Source organism: Bicyclus anynana, chromosome 25 (genome assembly GCF_947172395.1).
Source record: "Bicyclus anynana chromosome 25, ilBicAnyn1.1, whole genome shotgun sequence".
Taxonomy (NCBI): Eukaryota; Metazoa; Arthropoda; class Insecta; order Lepidoptera; family Nymphalidae; genus Bicyclus; species Bicyclus anynana.
The window spans coordinates 2482205-2494520 of record NC_069107.1 but is presented as its reverse complement, the minus strand read 5'-3'; the positions used below and the strand labels follow the sequence as shown (position 1 = coordinate 2494520).

The window sequence follows — 12316 nt, the reverse complement described above, 5'->3', positions numbered from 1 at the left end:
TCTTAGTTACCAACTTTGTATGACGTTAAGTTGTTATTAGATAACTTTGCAAGTTTCTATTCTTATCATATCCGTGATAGCCCAGTGGATACGATCTCTGCCTCCAATCCCGGAGGGTGTGAGCTCGAATCCAATCCGGGGCATGCACCTCCAACTTTTCACTTGTGTGCATTTTAAGAAATTAATGATTCTTGATTCTCTGCGTGAGTGAAGTCTGCCGATCCGCATTGGGCCAGCGTGGTGGACTTTTGGCGTAACCCCTCTCATTATGAGAGGAGACTCGAGCTCAGCAGTGAGCCAAATATGGGTTGATAATGATGATGATCATATCATAGATTAGTATAGTATAGTAGTATTTTAAATTTCTTAGTATATTCATATAGTATTTCTTTTCATTATTAAACATAAAATAGTGAAAATTTTCCTCAAATGTTTGTAGGATGCACTAACAGGACTACTTACGACTTACTAATGTACTTCAACATATAAAAAAATTTAGTAAAATAGTTATACTTTTATATACCTTTCTTTATTAACCGACTTCAAAAAGGAGGAGGTTCTCAATTCGGTCGGTATTTTTTTTTTTTTTTTTTTTTTATGTATGTACACCGATTATTCTTATACACTTACATTTAATTACATTAATTCCTTTATCCAAAGGTTGTCTGTTAGATATTGCTATAAGAAACAAGACCGCCTTTGCACATACTTCTATGTTTTCTTTGTTATTGTTTTTATTTTGTGCAATAAAGTATAAATAAAAAAAACTCACTATTTTTATCTGCCTGCATGAGATAGGCAAAGATTGGTGAACATACTGCCAAGTATTCACAACTCATACGTATGAAATTCTTAACTCGAAAGGCAACCAGAGATTATTGTAATCTATAAATTTGGAATCATTTAGGATTAACGTTGAGTATCAGCAGAACAAAATGGCAAAGATAAAATAATGTGTTGTATTAAAACAAAATGGCGGAGCGATATGCATATCGGCGTAAACGCCAATACGGGCAACATTTCGCTCGACGCAGGTGGAATACTATTATATTTTTTTCATGCCCGCTGCCCACCCCAAATAGTTGAGGGTGTGGGGGCGGAATGGGGTAAAATGGGGCAAGCGGGGATAGTTGGGGTTATGCGTGACCCCACCCCCGTCCCAGTCGGCGGGGGGAGATCGGGGGAGAATGCACTTAACGTGTGTGCACGCAAATTCATGCCCAATAATTTAAATTTCCGATAGGTACCTACCAATGATTAATACAAAATTAATGTTATGTAGTTTCAAGCACGCCTGATGTATTATGTAAGTTGGGGAATATATTATTATGCCTAGCGTTTAAAATATATTTCGCTCGGCTTGGCCGGGATTAATTTATGGAATATTTTACATCTGTTATGCAATTAATAATGGTGTTTACACGTAGATAACGCTCATGTCAATTTGGGTTTTACAATGCCCTTCTGTTCCTTTTCATGGTAACCAAAAATCTGCTCTGCTTTCTTTTGAAAGCCAGAATAAATTGTACAATTTATTCTGGCAATTATAGTAGTTTTTGTATTATTAATTTAAACAATCTTTCTAAACAAGTAAGTGTCGAGTTTCTAGCCTTCTTCTCAGCTTTTTCATCTAGTAGGTAGGTACTTTTCGAACTATAGTACCAACTTGAATCTATAGTAGTACTATTGGCAGACTTGACTTATGAAAGCCTGCTTCAAATAATAAATTTAATTTAATTTATTTTTTCACAATTATCGAATTGCAAATTCAACCTCATATGACATCTGAGTTTGGGGTTTTTAGTGGAACTTTAAGGGAAGGTAGATTTGGAAATGTGGACACATTTGAAGAGAAATTAGGTATTGCACAAACCCTCAACGTTAAACCAGCAAGACTGTTGGTTATCGAAGCGATACTGTGTGAGCCTACTATAATAAAATGGTCGATTCTAATTGATATAGTGGCAGAAAAAAAATATACAAGGTTATAGACACTTGAGAAATCAAATTCTCATATTCAAAATAGATCAACCATCCCATTAAATATACACAATACTGAACCAGCACTATCGAATGATGTGCTGTCACAACTAGGTTAAACTACCCTCGTATTACGGCTAGATGCATCTGAATTAAATTAATTTGTAGACATTAAGCTTGTTACTATTCACGTGGTCTATGATATATCATAGACCAACAATATTTACTATATATATACTATATATAATAATTATACAATAGATATTATGTACGTATACTTACATAATATCTATTGTAACTACTTGTTTATACTAGTTTATACAAAATATTATCTAAGTAAATTAATTATCAAACTTCACACTAATAAAATTTGTGTGTAAGTGTGTAAGTATGTTTGTCATCTTTTACGCTGTGGCTACTAAAGCGATTTGGCTTAAATTTGAAATGGAAATACATAGGCTACTTTTCATCCCGGAAAAATCCATGGTTCCCGCGGGATTTGTGGAAAACTGAATTCCACGCGGACGAAGTCGCGGGCGTCCGCTAGTAAACAATAAATATCTGGTTGTCTTTAATATTAGAGTAGATTGTGAAAAGGATGGAAATACTTTTAGATATTCCAAAAATAGAATAAGCAAATTAAGACATTCTTGTTAATATTGGTAAAACAGAATTTACCTATAACGAATACACGCAAGAAAATTACTCGTATAAACAAGACAAAATGGCGCAGAAGATGCGTTCCAAATTCAAAAATAAATTCGCTACACAAACGCGCCGTCGGCTTTGGCGTGTTTTAAAATCGACGAGGAATTTATTGCGTTTGAGATTTAATTAAAATCTTTAATTCTATTTTTTTTTTAATTTCAATTCGAATAGACTTTACAAATGTTTTAAGAGTATATTATATACTTTTGGTGTGAATATGTATTGGATAAATTTAGTTGCTTGCATTAAAAAGTTTTCATAAGAACAATAATGTTAGGAAATATATTAGATCAAAGTTCTATTTTGTACGTGTAAAGTATTAAAGTAAAGTAATAAAGATTTTTTTTTAGATTAAATTTCCTGGTGGTTAACAACCATCAATTCATTTTTAACCGACTTCTAAAAAAGTAGGAGGTTCTCAACTCAATGCGTATGTTTTTATGTTTGTTACCTCATAACATCATCATTAACCAATTTTGAAAATTCTGTAATTTTTTTTGTTTGAAAGACATTATACTTCTAGATCGGTTCCATTTAATTTAAAAAAAAAATCAAAAAAACTTTTCTTTTTTTTCTCTCTATTGTAAAATACCAATTTGGTACTTCATAAAATTACGATCTAGCCTACTTATGTGACTAATTAGTAATTTAACTTTAACCTAAACTTATAATACATTATTATTATACTAAGATAATGTCCCATAACTTAATCTTAGTCTTTCACTAACTATTACGTCTTTAGGTCACTTTGTTCGCGTGATCCTCCATGTAGCACTTAACACTACACTCACCATCAAAATAACTGAAATACGTCTTTGAAATCGTTCCCATTTTTGTGTTAAAAAGAATATTATGTGTTTTTGTAAAATGTGCAGTTGGGATCCGTGTTAGAGAATGCAATACCTACGCAGTCAAAAGACGCATTGGTAATTTATTAACCAAATTTGAAAATTCTGTTTTTTTTTTGTTTGAAAGAGTATATTATACTTCTAGATTGGTTCCATTTAATTTTCATGATAATCGATTTATTTATTTTGTGTTAAAATCAAAATAACTTAAATATGTCTTTGAAATGGGTTTCATTTTTATGTTAAAAAGAATATTATGTATTTTTGTAAAATGTGCAGTTGGGATCCGTGTTAGAGAATGCAATACCTACTAATAATGCAGTCAAAAGACGCATTGGTCATTTATTAACCAAATTTGAAAATTCTGTTTTTTTTTTTATTTGAAAGAGTATATTATAGTTCTAGATTGGTTCTATTTAATTTTCATGATAATCGATTTATTTATTTTGTGTTAAAATCAAAATAACTTAAATACGTCTTTGAAATGGGTTCCATTTTTATGTTAAAAAGAATATTATGTGTTTTTATAAAATGTGCAGTTGGGATCCGTGTTAGAGAATGCAATACCTACTAATAATGCAGTCAAAAGACGCATTGGTCATTTATTAACCAAATTTGAAAATTCTGTTTTTTTTTTTATTTGAAAGAGTATATTATAGTTCTAGATTGGTTCTATTTAATTTTCATGATAATCGATTTATTTATTTTGTGTTAAAATCAAAATAACTTAAATATGTCTTTGAAATGGGTTTTATTTTTATGTTAAAAAGAATATTATGTGTTTTTGTAAAATGTGCAGTTGGGATCCGTGTTAGAGAATGCAATACCTACGCAGTCAAAAGGCGAGCCTTGTTCCGCGGGGCGTTTGTATGTAAATCGAGTGCGTAGGCCCTAGGTCTGGGAGAGCCTAGATTGCAATATCTAGACGCTGTTCCTTGAAAGTAATTACCATTTTGTTTTGTTTATTTCTGCGAACGTTTTTGTTTAGATTTAGACGTTTATCTATTTCAACCGACTTGGAAATAGAAAGTTCTGTTTAGGACACATATTTGTATGCGTGATTTTCTCAAAATGACTGATTCTATTATGGCGGGATATTCGTTATTCTATATATTCCTCATTTCTCTAAAAGTCAGCGGCCTGGATTTTTTATGTAATGAATTTTAAAAAATGAATAAATATTTTAAAAAATATAATTAGGTAAGTTTTTAAGAAAAAAAATATAGTAGGCTAGTCTTATAAAACGAAACGGTTATTTATATATATTTTTTAATTATATAAAATAAAATAAAATGTTATAGATATTTAGATACCTACTTATAAAATTGTAACCGGTTTAGTTATGTAAATTTAAAATATCATCAGATTATATTATTTTCAATACGAATAGCAGTATATAACTTATCAAGTAAGCTAAAAATTATATTGATGATGATGATAATGATGAAAAAATTAATACTGAAGTGCCTAATGGAAGTTCTTAATTCTTGAATATTATTATATAAATTACATGAAAATTCAATAACACAAAAAAATAAAAAGAGAAGGAATACATAATTCACACAAACCACACAACTTATATTGCAAATTATATCCAATAAATATTATTACAATCTAAGCGGAAATACCATCCTTTGCGGGCATCGTTCAAACTGTGCTAAGGCGAACGCCTTTCCCTTTGCATTTATTCATAGTGAAATAACAAAAATATCCATAGAGCCGCGCCGCCGGCCACGCTTGACCTTCCCCCCGCGCCCCGCGCAAAACACTACAGGGGCTCGCACACTTTCTGGGAATATAAAAAAAAATAAAAAAATAAAATAAAATTGTCTTTGTTTAACTATGCCCAATTTACCCCTTTCCACTCTAAACGAAAAGTCTTACTTGTACAATTTACAAAAATCCTACTTCCTACTAATATTTTGCTACGAAACTTCCTACGAAAGTTTGTGTGTAAGTGTGAAAGTGTGTAAGTATGTTTGTTCCTCTTTTACGCTGCGGCTACTGAAGCGCTTCATTTTAGCTGAAATTTTGGCTGAAAAATCTGGCTGAAATTTTGAATGGAAATAGATTTTACTCTGGATTAACACATAGGCTACTTTTCATCCCGGAAAAATCAACGGTTCCCGCAGGATTTGTTTTCAGTCATTAATAATTGTCTTGTTAATTTAAATATGATCGACTTTCCCCTTTCTACTCTAATAAAAAAGTTTCTACAAGGTACTTGTGAGCGAAAGGTCATCTTAAAACTCCTAAACGTAATAAGATGAAATTCGGTATAAGGGATAGTTTATAGTTAGTAGACATCCGGTAAAAAGGAATTTTGCGACAGGGCCGGATTAAGAAGGTCCGTCCTTAGACCTTAACCGTACCTTAGAAGTAACGGGCATCCACTAGTAGTGAATAAATTACTTATTTTGCTATTCGACATCAAAAATCGAGATGTTCAAGCTATAGATACAGCTCACAGATCTGACAGAAAATCTTTCAAGTAGGTACCTACCTAATCCAAAACCCGGATATCCTTAAAAATGTTACAGACTACTATACTCAATTTTCAAAATAGTCAGATCTTGATGACGTTATAAAGATATGGATATTGATAAATTCTCTATTCATAATGAACTTTGACAAATATATGACTGCTTATATTCAACATAATGTTTTACTTAATAAATTTAGCTGGACTTGATAAAGGACTTTAAAATAAAGGAAAAATAACATAACAATGAAACGTTACATAAAATGTAATATGGCCTAATTTATTATCACGTTACGAGTAAGTACTCGTACTTCTAAGTAAGCAAGAGAGGTTCCATTACTATTTGTAACAATAGTTACTTATGTTTATTTTTTTCTACACAATCTAAATACCTGATTTTGATTTAGGAGTGACTTGTTGAAAACCCTTGATCCAAAGTATGAAGTATTAGATACTTTACTAAGTAAAATGAGGGGTCTTTGTAAATTGGTCGCTTTTACGCGTAGGTTGTATAGGTTGAAAAATGGCGGGCCCGCTACAATAGTATGGGGAACGGTGAACCCGGAAGATATATGCGCTTTGGATTTAATCTGTAAGACTAGTTTTTAGATAATCTGTACCTACGCCTAGAGTAACGAGATAGTAAAGGCTTAATACACTGGATTCCAAGGCAGGGAATAAATTAAAAATGCTTTTTTAAAATTGGCAAAGATCTATAACTGTACAGCCTGTTCAATCGAATGTAATATTTTAGTTTCTTTTTGCAATTAATGTCTGAAATGTTGGGTAGGTAATAATTATTCTTTTTAACTTTTAATATTAGTATTTAATGTAACGAAAGAACATTTTTTTTATTTTAAATCTAACTTTTACTAATTTATTTTTATAATTTTGGATGAATTTGTATGGCTTGTAATTGAGCTAAAAATTAAATTGTTGGTAACATTAAATGATATAAGTAATTTTTATATTAACATGTTTTTTACAAGGACGAAACGTTATCATATTATATTTAAAACTTCCTTAACATGTAGGTATTTAATTACAAAAAAAAAACATACAAACCTGATTAATTGTTTTTATGAAAATCAAAAAAATAAAAAATAAATCTTTTGTTCTTGAAAAATTCCTTATGCAAATCCGGAAAGCAAATTTTATCTTGCCAAGTCTTATGCAATAAATTTAAGTCAACCTAACGGTTATAATATAGGCAAGTACTTTTATTGATAGTAAATTTTACAAGGCAACTTTATTAGTTCAGTAGATAAAACTGATATATTGGGTAATTTGATACTAAAAAGGTTGTAAGTAATTACTTGTTGGTTGGATTAGGAAATCTGCTACAAAAACTCTGTTGAAATTTAGAATTGTCATCATCAATAATCTTTTTTTAATAAGTTACTGAAACTTAGATCCACCACGCTGTTTTCATGTGGGTTGGTGGGTTTGATAGTGATAGTCTGGGATAACTTGTTAGGAGTAGGATGAAAATCCTCTGTGAAGGATCTTTGCGGATCTTTTAATAAATAATAACCCAACGTTTCACAGCCCAACCGAAAATTTGAACCCAAATTCAAGAATAGATAAAGGCGTGTATTACATGGATAGTCGGAATTATTTGAATTCCTTTGTATGAAAACATAAAAAGTCTCTATTTTTTAGTTATACAGTTCGGTACCTGGAAGTTATGGAAAATACTCCCGAGCACCCTGTATAGTGTATAGCTTGGACATTGTATAATCATTATCTTTAACAGAACTAAGTCTCGAGACTCGCGATGTAGGCAAGCTCGGAACGCCTTTGACAGATTGTCTGCCCATCAATGTGTGTCTTATACCCATATTCGGCTCAATGCTGAGCTCGAGTCTCCTCTCAGAATGAGAGGGGTTAGGCCAATAGTCCACCACGCTGACCCAATGCGGATTGGCAGACTTCACACACGTAAAGAATTAAGAAAAGTCTCTGGTATGCAAGTTTCCTCGCAATGTTTTCCTTCACCGTTTGAGACACGTGATATTTAATTTCTTACAATCTTAACAACATAATTTCCAGTAATTTTATTCGGTAAAAAGATTTTTTTGAAAAATAACAAGATTTATAAAAAAATTAACAATTCCATTATACCAGGCAAACAATATTGAGAACACGCAAAATAACCAATAAACTATGGTCCATACAAACGCCGTTATCCGTTGTATGATTTATTCCTACATCTATGTCATATCCATACATCGAGCGTGGCATCTAGGAAATAATTCCACAATATCTCTTTTAAATGTATGAGTGCACGCGCATTCTTCGCAGACATGCAAAAAGCACACACACACGCAACTGTGCAGAAAAGATCCTGTACGTATACATATCTAACTTCTGTAGGGTTGCCAGTTAACTTTTTTGGAGCTTTCTCCTTAAGATTTATCCTTTTTGAAAAGCGACTTCGTTTTATACTATGTATGAAAGTGATCCGCCCCGGGTTTGCACGTCTTTGACGTGTTTCAAGGACTATCTGAAGTAGGTATTTTATTATACGACACACTAATAAAGTCACTAATAAAATGTATACGAGTAGCATAAACCAATTTACAGAAAACCTAAACCTTTATTACAAACCATTCTATTTAATTGTGACAACGGCATGAAATCAAAAAAAAATGAGGGTATATTCAAAATTTCATAAAAAAAATATTTCTATTATACTATAAAATTGAAAAAATATGTGAAAAATGCCTTCAATTCCTTCTTCATCATCATATCGATATTTAAAATTTTGCTTCAATATTATAATGGGTAGTATGATATAGTTTAACATAGAGACAGTCTAGCAGAGGTATGGTAGTTAATTAAACTCCTAACCTTAATTAGTTTCTACATGACATCGTAGCAGAACGCTTGACATGACTATATAGGACGGAGCCTTGTAACAAAGAAACAATACTAAATTGTTGGTATTTCATTACTTAAAACATCTCAAAAGCCAAAAAAAAAAAACAATACTTACATATTTTGAATAATAAAACTCAAACAAAAATTATATTGTCAGGTATAAATAATTCTTAAATTATTTTTTTTTAATTTTGTAAGTTAAAAAAACTAAAAACATCACGTTTCAACTTAAAAATAAAAAAAAAAATGCAAATCAATCTAAAATCAACAATTCAATTTAAAACCTCCTCGTCAAAGCTACGATGCATTGTGAGTAAGCATTGTCATTTTACCACCAAGCATTACCTCTTTGGTTACCATTAAAAAAAAAGGATGGTAACCCTACTACACCGTGCATGTGTGCGTGAGTGCGTTGACCCCTGCATTTGCTTGCAGTACAGGCTAAAAGTATGCGTCGGTTTTATTATGTACTTATTTTAAAAATGAACGCGGTCAACTTGGGTTAGGTCGCGGTTGAACTCCGGTTTCGGGTTATTCGGTGAACGACCGGCTTCGGGGGCGTTGGCCACTGTGCCAATGGGCTAAGGATCGGTTGCATAATATTGGCCATCGGTGATTAGCACTAACGTAATATTGGCCATAGGTGGTTAAGTTAATTACAACATATTTTTTTTTTTAATTTTTTTTAATATGACTAATATGGCGCTTCCTTTTCAATTAGTCGTAGAGACTGTAGTGGGTCATCATATCAGCCGATGGACGTCCACTGCAGCACATAGGCCTTTTGTAGGGACTTCCAAAGATCACGATACTGAGCCACCTGCATCCAGCAAATCCCTGCGACTCGCTTGATGCGTCGTTTGTCCACCTGGTAGGGGGTCGCCATTCCAGCACTTTGGGACCCCAACGTCCATCGTCTGTCGTCCGTCTATCGTTTACAAATTGTTCTGTAGTGGATATTATAATAAAAAAGAGCGGTAATCGAAGTCATGACCTCTCCGTGATGAATTCGACCCCACAAGCATGAAGCTATATAGTCATAATAATAAGAATGTTGGTCATTGGTCATTAGGTTATACTATATATAATATTGGACATTGGTAAAATCAAGCCTGAGAACTTATATAGAATTGGCCATCGGTGATAAAGATTCATGCAATTTCCTAGTATTCTTCATACTCTTTATAATTTTAGCGGTACATAAGTACTCAGGTGAGATAAGTTATTACATAATAACTTATCTCGCCTGAGACAGATTCATCAACCCAAAACTAAAATTATTATTATAAGAGTACTTACATAGGAAAGCTGTTCTATATATATAAGAGTACTTACAAAGAAAATCCATCAAGGACAAAGAAACATACGCACTCAAAACTGAGGACTAGAACGCAGTACCAAACAAGAAAGTACCAACTTTCTCTTTCCCGGAATAATATAAAAGTAATAAATTAACAGAACACCCGTAACTCGGTTACCTGATACTAAAAGCCGCTTTAGAAAATAGCCCATTTAAAAACATAGACTAACTAGATGGATAAACAACGTTAAGGAACCACTACATTTAACGTGAAGTCTGTATCCGACAGCTGGCTGATATTCAGCTTTACTGTGTACGCATAGATTAAGCTGACTCTATCAACTGGCTCAATAGTTATTTGGCTATGGATCACGAGGTCCATGCCAATGTTGAATTTGATACTTGGGTCGAGTTATGAAATACGGAGCTTTTTCTTCTTCCATTTCAACTAATAGCAGCGCAACCGGAAATGCCGTTACCTATATCATTACGTTGGTACGAAAGAGATGGGATAGCTCCGCTACCATTCGTGTGCATTTTGTCTATTTCTCTTCACTTGCTAGGCCCGGAGGACTTGCATACCATTTACTAAGTACTACAGTCACAGAGCCATCAGGAATAACGTTACATCATCTGTTTGCATCATCAATTTTTTTTTCTACATGTCTAAGTTTGATCTTTCTTTCCAGGTGAACGTCCATACAAGTGCCATCTGCCAGAATGTGGGAGGGCTTTCATACAGCTGTCCAACCTCCAGCAGCACCTGCGGAACCATGATGCCCAGGTAGAGAGAGCCAAGAATAGACCCTTTCACTGTAATATATGCGGAAAAGGGTTCGCCACTGAAAGTAGCTTGCGAACACATACGGCCAAGGTCAGTATTCAAGACTTCTTGGTGTTTTTTTTTCATTTCATAGACGCCCGGATTCACCCTCGTAATTTCCGTTCCCTAAAGACTACGAGGATAAAATGTAACCTATGAAGCTCACAACGTGGCTTCCTTAGTGGTAGAAGAATTTTTAAAATCGGTTCAGTAGATCCAGAGATTATCCCTACAACCCCACAAACTTTACCTATTTATAATTGTATAGATTAAACAGCCGGGTTGTAGGGAGCCGATAGATGTCGGCAGCATGAGAGCCTAGTGTTTCGAAGTCCACACAAAAGGCCTATGTCCAGCAGTGGACGTCTATCGGCTCATAATGAAGCTTGATGATAATGATCAGAAAATTAAGTCTCACTTCTGTGAGAATAAACTATGGTCTGCATTACTAAGATCATGTCTCTTCTCTTCTATAAGAGAAGATGTTGGTAAACTTAGGGCTAATAGACAGATTTACTGAGTTTTTTTAACTGGATCCATACAGTAACATGTTTTATTGGTTTTCTTTAAAAAGTGGGTCCAACACTCGTCTTAATTATTAAACTTAAGTTCATTTGATGTTAGTGATAATGCATTAGTAATGATAACCAGAACTAATCTTTCGGAAATACAAGGTCAAAATAAATATCAATTTCCTAACTTTGTGAACATCTCAATATCAGCATAGTCAGGAAATTCTTGAAGGGAACATTTTTGACTTAGTCTGACTTAGTGCTAGGTTAACTATCAAATCTATGGGTCAGTTCCTTGCTAACATTATTTATGCTGATGATAATGATGATGGACAATACTGAACGCCTTTCACAGTTCGTTTGATCTATGTTACGAAGCTGCTATCATTTTGGATGATACTTTCACCAATTCTGTTGTTATAAGTAGCAGTTACTGTGTATTTTTATCCATACAGATCCCTTTCCCATGGGAGTATCAGAATCTATATCTATGCCAAATTTCATCCACATACGTTTAGCCGTCTCTCCTACTCTAGTATGGAGTTATAATTGGAGTTAATCAGATCTTTTTATATTTATACGCGTAGATATAATAATAAGGTCTACGATAGAATGAGTTTTAATGCGCATGATTTAAATGCAGCCTGGTTGTAAGAATAAGGAAGTGTGAATTGCGGAAGTCGGGTGAAAAGAGGATATAAAGATCTAGTTGACGGGATATAGACAATAAAACGCCTATCTAAGATCTATATTACAGTGATTGAAGTATATTATTAATTT

At 33.2% G+C, this 12316-nt stretch overlaps 1 protein-coding gene across 4 annotated transcripts in view; it reads left to right on the top strand.

Moving 5' to 3' along the window:
* The window catches only part of LOC112056136 (zinc finger and BTB domain-containing protein 24), a 166554-nt gene that overhangs the window by 142175 nt on the left and 12063 nt on the right, over positions 1-12316 (top strand). For all 4 annotated transcript variants that reach the window (XM_024096502.2, XM_024096522.2, XM_024096536.2 and 1 more), the window contains one exon: positions 10891-11075. In XM_024096502.2, coding sequence (XP_023952270.1) covers positions 10891-11075 — 185 coding nt within the window. The remainder of the gene's footprint in view (positions 1-10890; positions 11076-12316) is intronic.